Source organism: Solanum stenotomum, chromosome 5, assembly GCF_019186545.1.
Source record: "Solanum stenotomum isolate F172 chromosome 5, ASM1918654v1, whole genome shotgun sequence".
NCBI classification, from domain to species: Eukaryota; Viridiplantae; Streptophyta; class Magnoliopsida; order Solanales; family Solanaceae; genus Solanum; species Solanum stenotomum.
This window is the reverse complement of record NC_064286.1, coordinates 23,810,957-23,831,647: the sequence shown is the minus strand read 5'-3', so window position 1 is coordinate 23,831,647 and position 20,691 is coordinate 23,810,957. Positions and strand designations below refer to the sequence as shown.

At 36.5% G+C, this 20,691-nt stretch overlaps 1 protein-coding gene across 1 annotated transcript; it reads right to left on the bottom strand.

Annotated features, from left to right (window-relative positions):
• Positions 1 to 170: 170 nt before the first annotated feature.
• Positions 171 to 3,293, bottom strand: LOC125863802 (uncharacterized). The gene is made up of 2 exons (XM_049543799.1): positions 2,810 to 3,293; positions 171 to 340 (listed from the first exon to the last, which is right to left on the bottom strand). The coding sequence occupies exons 1-2, from the start codon at positions 3,291 to 3,293 to the stop codon at positions 171 to 173; spliced, it is 654 nt and encodes a 217-aa protein (XP_049399756.1).
• Positions 3,294 to 20,691: the final 17,398 nt, after the last annotated feature.

Genomic DNA, 20,691 nt, shown 5'->3' with positions numbered 1-20,691 from the left:
AATTGATCAGGATTTCATGTACAGGATCAAACCCTAATTTAAATATAAACTAATTGATAATATCCTAACATTTGCAAATATTTTTTTTATTTTCCATCAACAAAGTTGTTTAGTAGAACAAAGAGTGAAAACTCCTTTCTATGATAAATTCTTTTATCTCATATAAACTCCTAAGAATCACCACCAGTACCCAAAAAAACAAGAACAACCCCCTCCTCAACATACCCATGGAATAATGATTGCATCCCTAAGCCCTCCACCCCTTCAACCCCATCAACAAGAACAAGAACAACCACTCCCACATGGCCATGGAGTAATCGTAGCAGCTCTAACCCAACCACTGCAAAAACCCAAATCCCTCCAGTAAGAGAAAATCAACTCATATATGTTACCCACAAAAATCACTTTGCACCAACCCCAACAATAAAAAAAAAGAGGACGGCCGAGGTAGCCTTTTGCTGATAGTTTGGGTCATTCTCTTACTCTAATTTAAGAATCTCCTTGAGATCCTCCTTGAGAAAACCCCTCTAAGAAGTCCCGTGGGAGTCCCCTAGGCTTTGGGACGAAGAAACAACCACAAGATTTAGGTATATATATTCTTACTGTTTCTTTAATTATGTGTCTACTGTTAGGAAGAATTTGACTTATATACACTTTGTCAAATTTCTTAAGTGGTGAATTACCCAGATTCAAATGTTTGTGTTTGTAGTGTTGATTCTTTAGAAAACCATGGTAAGAAACCCCTTGGGATGATGGTCTTAAAAAAACCTCCTAAGGAGTTTCTTATCACGATATTTGAAGAAGGAACACTAGTAACACCAGCACCAGAATCAGCATGATTCATCAGTAAAGGAATTTGAGTAAGTGTATATAAGTAAATCCTTCCTAAATCAAATGCTAGACACATAATTAAAGTAATACTAAAAACATATATACCTAATATTTGTGGAAGATTATTCTTTCTAGATCCTCGAGGCCTCCCACAAGACTTCCTAATTAGAGAGAAGAATCTCGGTGATATTCGGAAATTAGAGTAGGAGGATTTCCCAAACCATTAATAAAAGACTTCCTCGGCCCTTCTCTCTTCTTTTATTGGTTGGGCTAATAAAAAATAATTGTGCACTTAACATATACGAGTTTATTTGCTTTTGCTGGTGGGTTTGCAGTTGTGGTGGTGGTGGTGAGTTTAGGGTGCTGCCATCGCTCCATGGCCATATGGGAGTGGTTGTTGTTTTTCTTGTTGATGGGGTTGAGGGGATGGAGGAGTTAGGGATGCAATAATTATTTCATGGACATGCAGGGTGTGGGTTTTTTCTTGTAGTTGTTGGAGTAATGATGGTGATTCTTGGGAGTCCATACGACAGAAAATAATTTATCTTAGAAAGATATTTTCACATTTTGTTCTACTAAAGAAATTTGTTGATTAGGAAAGAAAAGAATGGTTGCAAATGTTAGGTATTATCTATGAGTTTATATTTTAACTAGAGTTTAACCATGTACATTGAAGATTGCATATATTCATCATAATTTTTTTAAAAAAATTAAAAATATTTTATTTATTTACTTACATAGAAAAATCATACTATATAGCATGTATTTATTTTTTTTGAGAAAGGTAACTTGTATTATAAACAAAGAATACATAAGGAGTATTCTAGTAATACTTACATCCAAAAGTTGCTAAAAGAAAAGAACTCCTATGGAGGTCATAAGAACTCTAAAATACTAGGAATATCCTCTGCATCTTGAGGATATTCATGTTTACACCAAAAAAAGAAAAGATCCATGCAATTCAACTTCAAATTCTGCATAGAGCAGCTCTTGTTTTTAAAACATCTCTGGTTTCTCTCCATCCATATAGACCACCAAATGCAGGCAGGGACAATCTTCCATCTCTCCCTGTGTCCTGATTGATTCCCATCTCTATTCCAGCAAGCTAGAGCTTCTTTGATGTTCCTTGGCATAGTCCAACTGATGCCCCTTAAGTTGATGAAAATCTGCCACAACTTCGCAACCTCTCTACAATGTAGAAAGAGATGATTTATTGTCTCGACCTCACATTCACAAAACCAACACCTGGAACAGATTTGCATTCCTCTTTTCATGAGGTTGTGTTGAGTGAGTGCAGCCTGATTGGCTAACAGCCAAGTGAAGCATGCTATCTTAAGTGGTATCTTGACTTTCCAAATCATCTTCCAAGGCCATCCACCTATATGAGTACAGCCGAGCCAACTGAAAATCTGCCTTGCTCATCTGGATTCCAAAATAGATTGTCCCCATCTGTGTTTAGATCTTTGTACTGCCCTAGAATGTTGAGTAGCTCAACTATTTTATTGACCTCCCAATCATTTAGATGTCTTCTAAACCTTAGATCCCACCCTTGATTATCTCTCATTTCTCTGATTGTAGCCTCTTTTTGAAGGCTCATGTTGAACAAAATAAGGAACCTATTTCTCAGAGTCACCCGATCCACCCATTTGTCTTCCCAGAACAAAGTCCTTCCACCATTCCCTACCTTGATTTTGCATTTGTTAAAAAATTTAATCCATAAATTTCTAATGGATCTCCATACTCCAGATCCATAGGGTTGTGTGGACAGGTTGGTGATCCACAAATTCTCCATACCAAACCTAGCCTTTATTGTTTCCTTCCAGAGAGCTTGTTCTTGTGAGGAAAATCTCCATAACCACTTCATAAGTAAGCTTTGATTCTGGATTTTCAGATTCCTTATCCCCAAACCTCCTTCCTTTTTGCTGAGAATGACTTGGTCCCACTTCACTAGATGGAATTTATGATTATTAGGATATACAATTTCCTTGCCACAAAAAATTCCTCCTAATTGCATCCATTCTATCAATCACATTTGCAGGCATATGGAAAACAGACATCATATATGTGGGTAGAGCATCTAGCACACTGTTGATGAGTGTGACTCTTCCTCCCAAGGACAAATATTGACTCTTCCAATTCACCAGCTTCTTCTCACACTTTTCTAGAATGTTGTTCCAGATACCTTTTGACCTGCTCTTTTCACCCAAAGGCATGCCAAGGTATGTTGTGGGAAGATCCCCTATCTTCCCCCCTAGAATATTTGCAAGCATGTTTATCCTAGGCACCTCATTGACAGGAAAGATGAAGCTCTTTCTCCAATTGATGTGTAGGCCTGAGATGGCTTCAAAATGGATCAGAATTACTCCCAAGTACTTTAGTTGAGAGCTGTCTGCATCACAAAATATCAATGTGTCATCAGCATACTGTAAGTGGGAGATGGCCAGACCTTGTCTGTTATTCATATTAGCATTGAATGTCTTAAAAGAATAGTAAGATTTTAGATTGCGAAAGGATCTAATTGTTTGTGTGATTTCTAACTTCTATTGGCTAAACTTTTTCTTTGAAATAAATTTTACTATGGATGTTCCATATTACGTATCTCTTTTAATTTTTAGCTCATTGTGATTTGCGAAACATCTATATTTATTTAAAAATAGTTGAACTATAAAAAATTTAATTATACTGTAAATGATATTGTTTTACCGTCACATAAATATTATTGCAAATTTAAGACCATAATTTTATTTTTTTTAAAAAAAAATTCCTTAAATTTTGTGGCTTCAGATGCAAAATAAATCAAACAAAGTGAGTAATAGTTGATAAAACATTATAATAAATCATAAGTTTTATAACTAAATTTGTTTAGAAAATACTTTTAAAGTCCATAGTTAAATTCTTAATAACAATACCAATAAAATGACAGGTGCTTGAAAATCACAAGTGCATGAAAATGGGGAGGATAGTAATCAGGACAATAAGTGAGAGAAATTGTTCTGATGAGCCTTCAAAGCAAGATGATGGATTAGTGGAAAAGAATCATTGTTAAAGGAACACTTTCCTGTAAACAAAGGAGAGAAAGAAGGAACCTAGGATGTTGATATTTGTATTACAGATAAAGAACTGAAGCTTGAAAGAGAGATTACTATGTGGAATGAATTAGCAGAAGCGACATATCAGGTTCCTTTACAAATTTTAACAATTGGCAGTGGGGATGAAAGTTATCCAATCGAGCATAACAAAAGGCTTAAGGTTTTGATAAGGGCAGAAACATGGGAGAATTTAGAAGTTACATTAACAATATCCGGAAAGTCTCAACCCATGGAGAATCTTCATGTTTTAGTCTCTCAAAAGGTGCTAAATGATGATACTGAAAATCAGAAACTACTCATTAAGAGTCAAGTTCCTGTCAAAATGTAAGTTACAAGCAAGGAATGATTCCTATCATAAAATCGGGTGGGAAACTAGAATTAGGCATGCTAGCATTTTTTATGATAACTGGACACAATTGGGTTCTCTCAATTTCTGATTACCTAGCTCTCATGGTCTCAATGAAAATGTCACGATCCAATTTAGGACAGTGACCGGCGCTAAGGGGGAGAATCCCAAAGCAAGCCTTACCAAAATTCAATAGAAAATCGGGTATAGTTTCCTTTATTTTTAGGACTATCCTGAATTTTTCCTGTATCAGAAATCCACAACAGACTAATAACAACTATAAGCCAAGAAATAATTTCAATCAATGATCTAATTATCACGCAACAATGCCAATTTTATCTCCAAATATGAGAAAGAAGTTCAAAACTAGCACTTGACTACAATGCAAAGGAATATTCACGACTCAATTAAAAATAATGACTAATGGAGCAACTCTAGGAGTTAATTAAAAACATAACAAATCAATAGATCTCTTGCCACGCGAAGCAATGCGGGGACTCACTAGATGATGCCAAATCACACTCTCTAGTTAATGAAATCCTCTTCAATATCACCCGATCTCTCTGTAAAACCAATTAGCGAGGAGTGAGACGCTAGCTCGGTGAGTAATAACACTTAACCACAACCATATTAGACGAGGGACAACTTAGAAAACATGGTAGTATAATAGTTAAATTGATAAAAATCAATGCCTTTTTCAGAAATGGTGACAATATTCAATCTTATTTGCCTCATGTAAGCAAAATCAATGTAAATACATAGTAGTAAACTCAAAAAACCACTTTCATATCAAATTTTATATCTAGGAGTTTTCAAAGGATGAATCATGTAATCAGTATGGCCTTTTCTTTAAGAAGTAACCAATAACGGTGAACTCCCCATAAAGGAGTAAAGTATTTATATCGCTGGATCCCTACTCCAGGGATATCGGTAACGGTATGCTAGTTCTACCTTCGCATTAGCAAGGGCTTTATCTGTAATCGGTAACTACAAGGTGCACCAGGTCTAAAAAATTTATCGTTTTCATCAAGTTCTACTCCCATTTATACTTTTCTTGAAATCATTAGAAGCATTTCAAAATTGAACAGAGCATTTAAGTTTTATCAAATCATATTATTTCAGAGTTTAACAATCACATGTCAAAATACCATTTCTCAAATAAGTGTAAAACCCTTTCAATAATGGTAATCATATCTTATAAAAATGAGATCATCTCAAATAATCTATTCAGTATCACATCAAGTAAAAAACTTGTCCCACATGCAAGTTCAAAACATTTGGTTACATATTTACTTTATAAACCATGTAAAAATCATGAAATTTGTGAAATACAAACTGTGGTAAGATTACTACTCAGAGTACTCGTGTTGAAATAGCAAACTTGTCACTTCATGTAATCTGTATGACTTTAAATTGATCAACCTATATTCCCGTCATATAAATCTCGTGCTAAGACTCCTTGTTAGAGCTATTCCATGAACTAATTTACAATACCCAATTACCAAGGTTACGGTTCAACCCTCACTTGTCAACTCATATTTATTCACTGGCCTGTCAGTCGTTCAATTTCCAGCAACAAAGAGTCATAATTTCAAATGTTTATGTTTGAAACTTTCACAAACTAATTCACTATAAAAGTTCAGGTTCATTGCAGCCCACCATACTTAAACACCAACTCAATTTAAGCATCACAATATAAATCTCTTAGGGTTACTAGAATAAAAATCTTCATTTGTCCATGGGTATTCTCTTATCGAAATCACTTGAAATTCACTAGTTGAGTTACATTGTGATGCTTAAATTGAGTTGGTGTTAGTGAATGTTTCAAACAGAAATATTTGAAACTATGACTCTTTGTTGCTAGAAATCGAACAACTGACAGACCAATGAATAAATATGAGTTGACAAGTGATGGTTGAACTGTAACCTTCGGGATTGGGTATTGTAAATTAGTTCATGAAATAGCTCTAACAAGGAGATTTAACACGAGATTTATATGATGTGAATATAGGTTAATCGAATTAAAGTCGTACAGATTACTTGATGTGACAAGATTTGTATTTCAACATGAGTACTGTGAGTAGTAATCTTACTACAATTTGTATTTCACAAATTTCATGATTTTTACATGGTTTATAAAGTAAATGTGTTACCGAATCTTTTGAATTTGCATGTGGGACAAGTCTTTTACTCGATATGATATTGAAAAAATTATTTGAGATGATCTCATTTTTATAAGATATGATTACTCTTATTGAAAGGGTTTTACACTTCTTTGAGAAATTGTATTTTGACATGTGATTGTTAAACTTTGAAATAATATGATTTTATAAGACTTAAATGCTTTGTTCGATTTTGAAATGATTGTACTGATTATAAGAAAAGTATAAATTGGAGTAGACCTTGATGAATCATGTAGCTAACGACGGGTTTGTTAGACCTGGTGCACCTTGTAGTTACTGATTACCGATAAAGCCCTTGCTAGTGGGAAGGTAGAACTAGCATACCGTTATTGATATCCCTCGAGTAGGGATCCACCGATATGAATACTTAACTCCTTTATGAGGAATTCACCGTTACTGGTTACTTCTTAAAGAGAAGGCCACATTGATTACATGTTTCATCCTTGGAAATCTCCTAGATATAAGATTTGATATGAAAGTGTTATTCTGAGTTTACTACTAAGTGTTTACATTTATTTTGCTTATATGAGGCAAATAAGATTAAATATTGTTACCGTTTCTGAAAAAAGCATTAATATTGTCAATTTGATTATCAAACTAACATGTTTTCTGACTTGTCCCTCGTCTCAAATTGTTGTAGTTAAGTGTTATTACTCACTAAGCTAGCGTCTCACTCCTCGCTAATTGTTTTACAGAGAACTCAGGTGGTATTGAAGAGGATTTTATTAACTAGAGAGTGTGATTTGGTATTATCTGGTGAGCCCCACATTGCTTCGTGTGGCAAGTGATCTATTGATTTGTTATGTTTATTAATTTTAGAGTCGCTCTATTTTTCATTCTTTTTAATTGAGTCATGATTATTCCTTTGCATTGTAGTCAAGTGACTAGTTTTGAACTTCTTTTCTCATATTTGGAGATAAAATTGGTATTATTGAGTTACAACTTGATCATTGATGGAAATTATTTCTTGGCTTTTAGTTGTTATTAGTGTGTTGTGGATTTCTGAGACAGGAAAAATTCAGGATAGGCCTAAAAATAAAGGAAACTCTGCTTGATTTTGTATAGAATTTTGGTAATGCTTGCTTTGGGATTCTCCCCCTTCGAGTTGACCACTGTCCTTAATTGGGTCATGCCAAAGTTTGTATCAAAGCCACTCTTCATTCAGCCTTGTCGATGTGGGCCAAAGTTCAATTGAGTTTAGGTAAATCCTATAAGACGGGGCAAACCTTAGTGATGAGTGTATGCAATTCCCATTTGGTGGGGCAAATCTCAGCGAGGATGCTGAGTCCATAGAGGGGGTGTATGTGATGCCTAAGCTTAAGATTAAAAGTCTCACATTGGCAAAAAAACAAGAGGGATGTTGGGTATTTACGCAAGAAGGCCATACCAACTAGTGATGTGTTTTAAAGCCGTGTAGGCCTAGGCCAGGGTAGTCTTAACCCCTAGGCCACTAAAATCATCGCTTGGGGACCCCATTTTAAAAAAAAATTACTTATATATGTTATTTAAAAATAATAATTATATGTACTATGAGTGTTATGATTTCTACTAAGGAAATTGCATATGAGATGAAAATAAACTTGAATTTCGTAAGAAACAATTTGATGAAAATGTGGATAGCGAAATCACAAAGTCCCTTGAAGAACTTTTAGAATTGATTGTTTTATAGATGTAGAGTAGATCAAACTATTTTTTCACTTCAAAATAGATTTGAACCAATTGAAGCATATGAAAATATTTTTGATTTCTTATTTAGTGGTAAAATATTGAGATCACTAGATGATGAGAATTAAAAAAAATATTGTCTTAACCTTGAACTTTCTTTATCATGTGATAGTTATTCTGATATTGATGGTTTAGATTCATTTTTGAATTAAAAGGATTAAGGGAAATAATACAAGTAGAAGATAATGATATAATTAAAATATTCAATCAAATAAAAAGACTTGATTCTTTTCCAAATACACATATTGCTTATAGAATAATGTTAACAGTTCATGTAACTGTTGCCTCGGTCGAAAGAAGTTTTTTGCGAAATTAAAATTGATTAAATCTTCTTTAAGATCAATAATGTCTAAAGAGAGATTGAATGAATTAGCTATATCATCATTTGAAAAGAAATTATTAAAAAAAATTGATTATAATATAGTACCTAATGACTTCACATCTACAATAGCTAGAAAAATAGCTATTAAATAAAAGTATAAATGATGAAAAAATTATTAGGACCCCTCTCTTAAGTTTCACTTTAGGCCACCAATATTGTTGAGTCGGACCTGGCCTAGGCCTAAAGCGGACAAAATCACTAGTGGGCTGGGCCATTACAAAAATCTATGGAGATGTGTTGTGGTTTAGAGAAGGCAGAGGGTGGAACTTCAATTTGATTGTGGAGGTGTGCGCTAATCACGTGAGTTAAAAGGTCTATAAGGTGCTGGAAAGTATTCAATTGTCAGAAGAGACAGATAAATCTTGGTTGATGCCAAATCCTTAAGGTATTTTTAAAGTTAGTAGTGTCCGGGATCTCATTAGACAGAGAGGGGAAAAGAAAGAGGACATTATGGTCATATGGAGAAAGGAATTCCTTTTAGGATCTCCTTTTTGATTTAGAGAATTTGGTTTAAGAGAATTTCAGTTGGTGAGGTTTTGATGAAAATAAAGGTTACTGATTCTATCATAGGATGTGTTGTAATAGTAGCGGTCAGGAATCTTTTGAAAATTTTCTTATTAAGTGTCTATATAAAAAGAATTGTGGATCTTATTTGTTGGAGCCGCTGGTATACACGGTCCATTCATTCAGCTCAAGCAAATAATATTTGAATGCTTATACCTCTTGTCAGAGTTGTTTCAATATTTATTATTCGGAAAGTATTAAAAATAAGGAATATTATATATCATGGGGAAATATGTCTATGTTTGCTATGATCATGGAGATTAATAAATCTGTATTTATTAGCTTCATACAAATACCCCTAAATTTAGCAACTACCAAACACTTGACCTTTGATAGTTAAAGCTTCAGAGATTTATCACTCTTTAATTACTAGTCAGGTGGTCAAATGGGAATGTCCTGATATAGAATCTAGAAGAGTGGAGGTAAGCTCTGATTTGGAGGTAGAAGTAAGAGTTCTGAGAGTTGCGATTGAATACTGTATTAGAAACAATATTATTCCTCTTACAATGGAAATTGATTCATTAATTAAAAAGAAGGTGTTGGATGGTCAGTGGGAAATACCTTGGGCTATTCCCTAGGAAGTGGAGTTGAGAGAATGGTACAAACATCAAAAAATATAATACGATGCAAGAGTTACCATAGAAGGCTAAAGGTATACTCGAATTAGAGAAAAATAAAGTTTCGAAGATCAAACTGAAAAAGTGCCAAAATAGGTCATACAACTTGAATAGGAACTAGTCAAAAACCAACAGCCAAGAAAACAGGAAGATAACAAGCAGAGGGCAGCCAAGGATATCTAGTTGAGGGTTTTCTCTTCATTAGTGCTACGATCTCACACCATCTTATTCTAGAGCTTTGAAAGATTTAAATGAATAAAGAGGTGTAAACCTAATAAATCTGAGGGTTCATGTAGTGGTATCAGTTCCTTGGGCTCTCAATCTATAGAAATCAAAGTGACAGTAGGTTAAACTTCAATTTAGCAATCTTTACGCTAAGCTGGTTAGGATCTGGGACCTTACCTTGAAAATGGTTGTAGTAGCACCATCTGTTAGCTGAAGAAGTCTCCAAATATACTAAATTCATGGCATTTGTTGCACTTGTAAATCCCTCAATGAATGTCAATTAGACTCGTGTTTTGTGCTGAGGAATGATAGTCGATGTGAGGTCGGCGGAGGAAAAGAAAGGACCGATCGGATGAAGAAGAATGCCACTGCATCTTTCCTTTTCTCTTAGATTTTGGTCCAATTTTTTCCATTGTTGCTTATTTCCTTTTTTCTTTTCAATTTCCTTTTTGTTTTGTAGGACTTGACTTGAGCCACTTTTGGGCTCGAGTTAGTTTTTATTTAGTTTTATTCAATAAAAAGTGCTCAGTTGGATTTAGATTAAAAAAATACAAAGGGATGGAATACTATAAACCACAATTTTCGATAATTCAAACATTGCACAAGAACAACTTTGGTTAAAAGAAAAGTTAGCCTTTGATCAGGAGTGTTTTACCTTTGAAATGAAACTTTCTGATATGATTTCGAATTAGTCAGGCCCTAGAAAACATCGGTTTATAAACCAATAATGCAATTGTGTAATGAACCTCTAGGTCATTTATGTGAAAATACCTTCTTTTCATTGATTAGAACATTCCGATTTGGATCACCCGATCATTTATTTGGATTTTATGTATGTTTCTGTGTTTTACAGCTTTTGAAATTTGAACGATTGACTTTTGTCAAAAGTTCAAGAAGAAGGCCCCAAAATACAATTTTGATGTTTGCGTTAGGTCTAGAATTACCCTTCATGTGGATCTCAAGGCTTTTAGGCTAATTCCGGGCCCCATTGTGGATTTTGGCTAAAAATAAAGCTTGGGTGTGGGACCCATATTTTATTAACATGGTCTCAGTTGGAAGTTTCAACTACTCTATTGAGTCTGGAATGCCAAATTTTTTGGGGTAGCATATCTCGTTTGTGAGCACGAGGTTCCGAACAAATCCTGAGCACTTCGTTAGAGAATTTGAGAATGGCCAAAACCAACTGATGTGCATTAACTGGTGAAGCCCATTTAACCCTTTGCGCTCACGGGGCCATGAGCCACATTCATGCAGGCCAAGTTTTTATGAATCTTTAATCGCCTGGCCTCGCCATGTGCATGATAGGTTTGCCTTTAACCTTTGCATTCACGGTCTCCACTCATTGCGATCGAAGGCCCTAGAAGACTCATCATATTCCTTTGGCATTCTCTGCATCTTCGAAGGTCAAATTCTTGGACCTCTATGATCGTGGGCCCTCTTGGACATTATCGTGATGAGTTATTTTGTTTGTTCTTTTAAATAAAGACCAGGCATAATCAACAACCTTTATAGATAGACTTTTGGCAATTTCTCCTCTATATTAGCTCCGAATTCAGTGATTCACAGTCAGGATTGTTCAAAAAGTGAGGGGCTTCGTACTAGTGGGATCGTGGATCATTGGGGAACCTCCGTTCGAGGTAAATTTTGGTTTGAAGAGGCTGCCTAGCCCTTTTTTCTCTATATTCAATTTATGAAAGAGTGCATGTTGCTTGTTTGGGTTGTTACAAGCCCCAAATTGTGTCCCATTTTTGGACACAAGTTCGAAGAGGTAATTAAAATCTTTTGACATAGTCAACTTCAGAATTATCAGCGTGGATTCCACATTTCCCATTTTGACTCCAATTTGGGCTCATCTAGATTTTGTGTTTTGGTATCTAAACGATTGTATTAATGTTGTGATTCTGCTTTAGATAATGTGGTAGCATTCATAGGTTGTTTGGAAGGGAAAAGCTCTGGCATAGTGATTTGGAGCATGCATGGTTAGTTCAAGGTAGGCTACAACTTCATGTTCCTTAGATTGAACTTGAATACGTAAAAAATTATTGGTTTATGTGAATTTGGGTGAGTACATTGTTGTTCATGTTAAATTACATAGAATTCATGTCTATGGTTGTTTATCGAGCTTTTAGGACTAACAACATGTTGGCTATGTTACTTGTGATCATTTTTACCTTGTGGTGTGCTTTAATTGTTGTTATTGAGTTTTTTGGAAACATGTGTTAGTCTAGGCTTAGACTAGAGATTGCCATAGACATAGGTGTATTAGAGTCAGTAGGCCTTAGATTTTTCCTTTGACATCTTAGACAATTTATCTCCTTATAGACTGATGTAGGAAACTTGAGTCTGATAGCACGATCCATAGTTAGGTGACAACTCAGCTCAGCTTGCCCTTATCTTCTTTGGTATTATCCTTGTGATAGACTCGGAGTGTACGTGGGTATTTTTGGCATATCAAGTTATGTGGTATCAACTTGTGGTGTAGGATATGGAGTGGGTCTGTGATAATTTGAGGTGGCTGGTCCTGTGCTATGCTTGGACTAGTGTTGTGTTAGTAATGGCATTTGGAGATGTTGGAGTTCTTTTGGTACGGCTCGAGCCCATAAAACCTATTATTACTCTTGATTTTAGGCTCCCATTTTCCCTATTTTCAGTTGGGTATAGTCTCCACTGATATTTCAATTTGATCTGATTAGAGTTCTAGCTTGAAGATCGTGATTCGTATTTCGCTTTGGTCAAATTAGAACTAAGACTGGAAATCCTATTTTATACTTCACTTGATCTTATTAGAGTTTTGACTAGGGATATTGTCTTCTGTTCCCTTTTATAAGATTAATGATGTAAATGGGTGACTTCATTGGATTCTTGGATGCATGTACCAAAGTGGTAGTTCGTGGGAGGCTGTGGTAGTTTTGGTACTATCTTTAAGTTCTTGGTTTAGTTCTTAGCTCTTCTGTGCATCTGTTGGGATTATGGGAGCCAGTTCGGGTTTTTACTTAAACTTGCGTAAGAGTGTACCTTCTGTGTTTATGGGGACCTGGTTAGGTTTAGTTAGTTATACTTATTTCTTTTTTGTTCTTGGTACACTCTTGTGCATTCATGTTAGCTTTCTGTTCTTTGACCCTTGTTGTGTTTAAATTCTAGCAGTTCTTATTGCCTTTTCTTTTCTTGCTAAGTCAGCTTATGATGCCTATTGAGTACCTTTTGTTTTGGTATTCATACTACACGATGTATCTGTTTGTGATGCAAGTCTGAGCACCAGTTACCAAAACTGAGATTCGATGTAGTAGTGTCTTTAGTTCAGATGCGAGGGTGAGCATATGGCATCCTAGACTTACCTTTCTCTATTTGCATTTTAGGTTGGATATTCATGTTGACACTTACCACACCCCTCTACTAGGTAAGCCTAACACCTATCTCAAAACCAAATGCAACGGGCTTACAAGCAAAAGAAGACAAATAGAAGCAAAAAGCTGACTGAAAAGAGAAGAACGATAAGTTCACTAAAATATAATACAAGGAACCATTCTTAACACATGGAATCACTCAATAGTAGAGCATCTATTCAAATAAGACTAGTCCCAGACAAGGCTTTTACAAATATAATATAAGTAGAAATAGTCTCTGAAAGCAAAACAAAGACTAGTCCCAGACAAAATAGATGGAAACTGGTAACTTCGAACACCAAGAGCTCACCCTAGTCTCCAAACCCCAAAAGCTTCTCCGCACGAGCTCCAAATCAACGGCGAGAACTCATACTATGATCTATAGGTTGCAGAAGCGTAGTAGGAGTACCAAGAAATGTTACTCAAAAGACATGGGTCGACTGAGCTCCAAAGATAAAGTAAGTATAAAATACAAGTAATAATGAAGTACAACACATGTAACTAAACATGAGATATGATATGAAGATAATCAATAAGGAGCAAAAATAAGATACAAAGGATAAGGAACAAAGTCAAGAGCGTACTTGGAAATCCAAGCCAACAACCTACTCACAAGAAAGCTATGATACAAGAATCAACTACCTTGAGAAAGGAAGGCTAATATCCAAAAATCTAGACCACAACTTATCATCTACTAGAACAATATTGCATGAATATAGAGCATATTCAAACATTAACCTAACCGGACCCCCATAATCCCGGAAGGTATAAACAACAACCATGACCCAACTTTCCCCTATAAAATCGAAGGGTAAAAGCAATAATCAATTATACTAGTGATAGGCAATATATATGAATGCTGGACATGTTGTAGAGCCATCACTAACCTACTCTATGCATCTACCCCTCTCCTGATAAGCGAGGTAGGACCCATACAACTCTCTCATCCGGCACAATGGTACTCACGGCCAGAGAGACCCATAGCGGATGCGAGAACAATTACATTGTCTAGGATTGAATTTAGGTCTTACAACAAGTTATCTCTGTTGTGGTACCGAGGGAATAAGTAGTAAAAACCGCACAAGAAAGGGTGTCGATGCACCGACTAGCCAAGTAAAAGCACAACACACCCGAGACGCCTCTCAAGTTTCAAGTAGAAAAGGAGCACATCCTCAACGCCTTATAAATCTCAAAAAATAGTTTACCAAATCAGTCCAAGCTGTATAACTCGAGGTTGGTTCAATTTAGAATAGAAACCAAGTGAAAATAGCCTTTATGCATGAATGGTAATGATGCAACAATGCATGAATGGTAATGATGCAACAATGCATGAACTAGGATCGTACCACAAAACACGTGAGCATGAACAACCAATGCAATGCATGGCATCACCAATATTCAAACAAGGCACTCACAAAAAGGAACACAATACCAACACTACCAAACTACGAAGGCAGAGAGAACTAACTTGGAATCTGACTGGCCTTCAACTACGGCCTTAGACCCAACAATATAATTATAAGCTCAATAACTTATAACAGTCCTACAGCTAATCAACAAGATTTTTTGAATCAACCAAGAGAGAGAAAAGTAACTCAAGGAATGATGACTTTCCTCAAAAAATCATTTTGGTTTAAAATTGAGCATAAAAAAAGTCACTGATAGCTATAATGAGCCACCAATGTCTCAAGCACTAACATGAGATAAACACCCAGTACAAGCCCTACAGGGAGCAACTCAGCGCTACAAGGGCAATAAAGAACAATTATAAGGCATCTAAGGGTCAATAATAGCCTAAGACCATAAGTATCAATCCTAACAAGGATAGCCACTTTAAAGCATACTAAAAGAAATGCTTCAACCTAAACTAAGGATCTCGCCACCCACAATAATCCCAATAGTCCTACGAGAATAAAAAAAGTAGAATAACATAAGGAAGCCAAATACTAGACAATAAAGTCCTAAATCACATAAAATTCATATAAAACATTATCTCAAAATCCCAATCAAGAAAGAAGATCGAAGCCTAGCTCAAAGTCGATCACGTGCACTCTGAATCAACCACACAAGAGATATCCACATCCGAAGAACTTCTGAACAACACCACACTAACAAATTATTAATCACAATGTTATTATGTTTAGACATCAAAATTATAATAAATGGTAATAGACCCAAAATTGAGTCAAAATGGGAATGGTGATCCATACTAAGAATCCATAAATTGACTCTATCAAAAGGTCCCAATCGATTAACCAAACTTGTGTAAAAAATGGGACACAATTCGATGCTTGGAACAACCCAAATGACAACATGCCTAAATTTCACCATTAAAGAAGACATTGCAGCCCCTACGGGGCGAGAATTCCATCAAAAATCCATTTAATGCACTTTCTCAAAAATTCTAATGCATATCCATGAGCAATCTAGATTCCACACAACTTGAATCACCAAAAATGGAGCTTCCTAGCTTGAGAAATTACCTTTAGAATAATTAGAAGTGAGTTGAAATGCGTCACTGGTCTTAATTAAAAGACTAGTGATATGGAATTCTTGAATATGGAGGAGACATGAAAATATTGCACTCTAGGAGTTTAGGAATTGTGAATGAGGCATCCCTTCTCGAATGCAGAGGCAAAAGGCTCAGGGCTTCACAAATGAGGTTGGCATCTTGCAAACACACATGTCTTGCTTGCGAAGGCATCGTGAATATGCCACTGGGTTCTGCGAATGTGGAGGTCTAGTTGACCATCCTTAGGAAACATGACCCTAGGCACATGAACATAAATGCCCTTTTTGAGTTGCACGAGCTGTTGCAGATCACCTAGTTTGCTCAAGTAGGAATTCTATGACGTGGTGCCCAAGATTCGTTCAGAAATCCTTCAATGCAATTGAGATATGCTACCCCACCACATTTGATATTCCAGACACAACAAAATCATCAAAACTTCCAACCGTGATTGTCTCAAATAAATATAGGTCCTACACTTAAGCTTTATTTAAAGCCAAATTACACAAAAGGGCTCGAAATGAGACTTGAAGCTAAGAGAATGCACGAAAGGGCAGTTTAAACCAAACTTGATATTCTGGAGGTAATAGAACTACTGGAAATACATTTTGAAGCTCTGTTTTGAAACTTTTGACCTAAGTCAACCTTTCAAGTGTCTAAGGTTCCAAATCTTGGAAACTCTAAAAAAACTAAATGAGTGACCCAACGATTAGACTGTCGATCCTCACAAGTTATAAATTACTTACTGTCACTACATGAAGGTTCTAAATGCTAAAAAAGATAATAAAAAGATAGATGAAATAACCTAGATGATCATTACAATGATCCAACTAAGACTGCAAGTAGAGCCATAACTAGGGGTAGAGGATGACCGCCAGAACGTTCTAAGGCTGCAACACCAACCCCTGATAGGTCAAGGACTCCGGAGACTACATCACAACATCATATAACTCTGTTTCCCCCTCAGGTAGTGGGGCTAGGACAAGCCTAGCCACCACCCAGACCTACTATGGCTCCTGATCACCACGATGCCATTACTCAGCTTCTGACCATTCTTGGAGGTATGCATAAGGCCAAAGTTGTAGTCACAACTATTGTTGAAATATAACTAGCCCTACATGGTTAGCCTACAACAGAGGAACCTTAGGTCTAAGTAGTACCTGGGGGGCCCAACACGTGATAGTGGCCAGAGCTATGCTACTATAGGAGTAGAAAATGCTCAGAGTGTTTTTGAGACTTTCACCTTTGAGGTTTTCTAGTCTATTGGAGTGGATGCCCATGCGTTTCTCAGTACTTGTTGAGAGTGGATATATATCTTAGGCTTGGTGGAGTCGAGGGGAAGTAAAATTCAATATGTTCTAGCATGATGGGCTAGCTAGACAATAGTTGTGTTCTTATCTTGACAATATGCCAGTAAGGTCTCCTCCAATTTCATGGTTAGTGTTTTTTATGGCTTTCATGGCCAGGTTCATTTCGTACAGTGTCAAAGATAGACTACACGATTAGTTTTTGAGGTTGGAGAAGGGTTCCATGACTGCATCTGAGTATGAGGCAAGGTTCCACGAGCTTTTCCGCCATGCCACTATAAATTACCTACTGAGGAGAAGAAAGTTCAGTGCTTCATCTAAGGTTTGAGTCTTCAGCCACAAATTGAGACTCAGTCTGTGTTTTCAATGGGTCACTCTTTTTTAGATGTAGTTGACCAGGCCCATACTATTGAGCAGCTCTATCATGAGGCCCAAGGGGATGGCGATAAGACGTCTAGGCATGAGGGTAGCACAATTGGTCCCTTTCTAGGCCCAAGTACTCCCATGACACGCCCGCCAATTGTTCCAGTCAGGTTAGTCCAGTTGGCCTATTTAGGCCTCACTACAGGTGTCACGACATGGGTACACCCTAGATGTAACATGGTGTATAAGACCTCGAGAGGCCCAATACAAGCCGCTTAGCATTCATAACATAAGAAATAGAACAAAGGAAATAAAGATAACATTTCAAGTCCAAAGTTTTATAAAAGCAAAGCGAAAGTCTAAGCACTTGTCTCAATAGCCATATAATACATTAGAATGAAATTGGTCCTAGCCCATACATCATGTCCAAAACTGAAAGTAAACAAGAAAACTGAAAACAATGAAAATCCGTCCTCGAAGCATGAGGAATCACCAAAGCTTGGAATCTCTCAAATCAACCTCTAGCCATGAAACTGAGAACCCTGACTATCGGATGCTACATTTGGGAAATGTAGGAAAAAGTATGTTTTTAGTACAAAATATGTACCAAGTATGATAGCCATGCATATAAACATTTAAATCATGCTAAAATAAGATATTTTCTTAACATGCAATGACCAAGCAAAAGCATGATATAAAAGGGTTAGAAAACACGAGTCATAAAACATGGTCAATGCAAGCTAACTTATTTAAAACCTTTGAACACATGTGAGATACTTCTTGAAGTAAACAGTAACACCTTGGATTAGAAACGAGGTAAATTGCAGCTTTTGGGGAAAACTTGAGGTGTGACCCACGAGGGTCAACCACGCCACATGGTTGGACCCATACCCTTGGGTGGGTGTCACTGATAGGGCAACGTGAGAACTATCTAGGACAGTGACCCAAGGCCCGTTGATGGGTCGACGGTCTGTGGCTTTAGTGTCCGTAGGACCTTACCCGAATTTTCAGGTCTCTAATTCCCCAATCATGGTTGACCTATGGTCCATCCACAGTCCGTCGATCATGGTCTCGTGGATCAGGCCTGGCAGTTATTTTTAGGGACTTAGGGGTCTTTTCCGATTTTAATTAAATTGAAGTGGTGTCATTTTGCCTAGACCTAGACCACCTATATAAGTATTTTTAACCCCCGAAATCCCTCAATTAAGTCATTCTCTAAATTCCCCAAAGAAAACCCAAATCCTCTGTCACATATTCTCTCTATAGAAGGTTGAAGAAGAAGAAGGAGATTGAAGCTAAGTCAAGATCAAGTCTCCCAATCTTCACGCTTTTGTAAGCATTATGACTAAGGTATGATGACTTTTCATCCATGGGATCCTTCCTCCCATGGAGTCCCCTAGAATTCCATAATTTGATGAAGATTTTCCCTAATTCTAGTTAGGTTTTCTTTCATTGTTGTGGGTTATGATGAATGTTGATCCAATTGAGTGGATTATGATTGTTTATGATTGAATTGATTGAATTGCATGTATTTAGGATGAAATTACATGTACTCATTCCTATCTAATGACTTTAAGGTTGAATTGATATAGTGGGTTTGGTTCCATGTGAGGGAAACTCTATAGGTTAGATATATCCTTACCGGATTAATGGATTACGAATAGGATTGCTCTAGATTGAAGCATATATGATGAATTTGGTATTAATTTCTTGAGAGTAAAGCATGGATATGATCATGTGATGTAGTGCTTTGAGAGTAAAGCCTAGACTATGCATTGTTGATTGTAAATGATATTATGTGGAAGAGATACTTCCTATAATGAATTGATAAGCATGATTGAATGAATGAGACATGTTTACTCGCATGAATGATTCTAGGTGGAAAGGATTGCTCACCTAAAATGAATCTAGACTAAAATTCTTAATGAATGATGAGGCTAGAGACGATTACCCTTGACCTCCATATGAAAGTATAAGAGGTAATTCCCCTACTCCTTAGACTTGAACAAGAGGACAATCCCCACATTCTTACTATGATGAATGGACATAGAGGCGAGTACCCATGCTCCTTGTGAAATGATGTGATGGCGAGTACCCACATCATATGATGAGGTTGTGGAGGTGAGTACCCGCAGTCTAAAAGTGGGTAACGCAAGTGGCGAATACCCATTGGCCTTTATGAACTAGGCATTGAGGTGAATCCCCATGTCTTAAAAAGTAAGTATGATTAATGAGATTATGTTATGAAATTGACTTGTGTGGAGTGTTGCTAAATATTCCTTCTAGGATGTAAGCTTGACTAGAGGTGGATGCCCTATGTCTTGGCTAAGCTTAAGTGAGGTTGCTTAAGAGAGTATTTCTCTTTCATTATGATGCTTTATATATATTGATTATTCTTATGCCTTATGTCTTATGTTCACTAATGCTTATGTTTATGTTGATCATGCTAGCCATCATATTTAGTACTTGATTGTACTAACACATACTCTTGCCTACATTCTTATCAAATGTAGGGTCCGGCGTTCCCAATTCACACACTTGTGGCTAGGTTCCTACGAGATTGTGAAGTGAAGCTTTGGTGAATCCTCATTGTATTTGAGGATTGGATAACCCTATCACTTTTATGTCTTTCCTTTACTTTTGAGACTATTGTATAGGTTGCATCCCAAGATTTATATTTCTTATGTTTAGATGGTTAGAGACAATGTCATGTTAGACTTCCGCTTTCTTTTATAAAAGACTTTGATTGTATTTGAAAAGTTTAAATTCTCGCTCATTTCTATTACTTTATGTTATGATATGCTAAGTGGCTTATATGAGGCCTCTCAGAATTTTGTACGTCTTGTTACATCTAGGGGGTACCCCTGGGTCGTGACATAAACTTGGTTCATTATTATTGTGGGAAGTAGCCTTAACTGACATAGAGACCATGTGAGCTATAACATGATCTCCTAGTGTCTCCCACACCAAAAAAGGGTTGTCCTACTTGCCAAGGTAAGGACCATGTACTTCTAGCTTTGGTGGATCCACTAGCTAATGTCTATCTAGACAATCATCCTATGGGGGCACATAGGTAAGGGATAAGGAAATTGCTTCTAGACACCCGACCTCTACTAAAAGGAGAACTTTCATCTCAATAACCTCTCAGTTCTAAGCATAAATCCCAC

What these genes read in the sequence shown, in the direction of transcription:
- LOC125863802 (XM_049543799.1), bottom strand. Translation starts at nt 3,293, where the DNA reads ATGAATAACAGACAAGGTCTGGCCATCTCCCACTTACAGTATGCTGAT. An exon ending in TTTTTTGTGGCAAGGAAATT is followed by an intron (nt 341 to 2,809) that starts GTATATCCTAAT and finishes GGGTTTTTGCAG; the next exon opens with TGGTTGGGTTAGAGCTGCTA.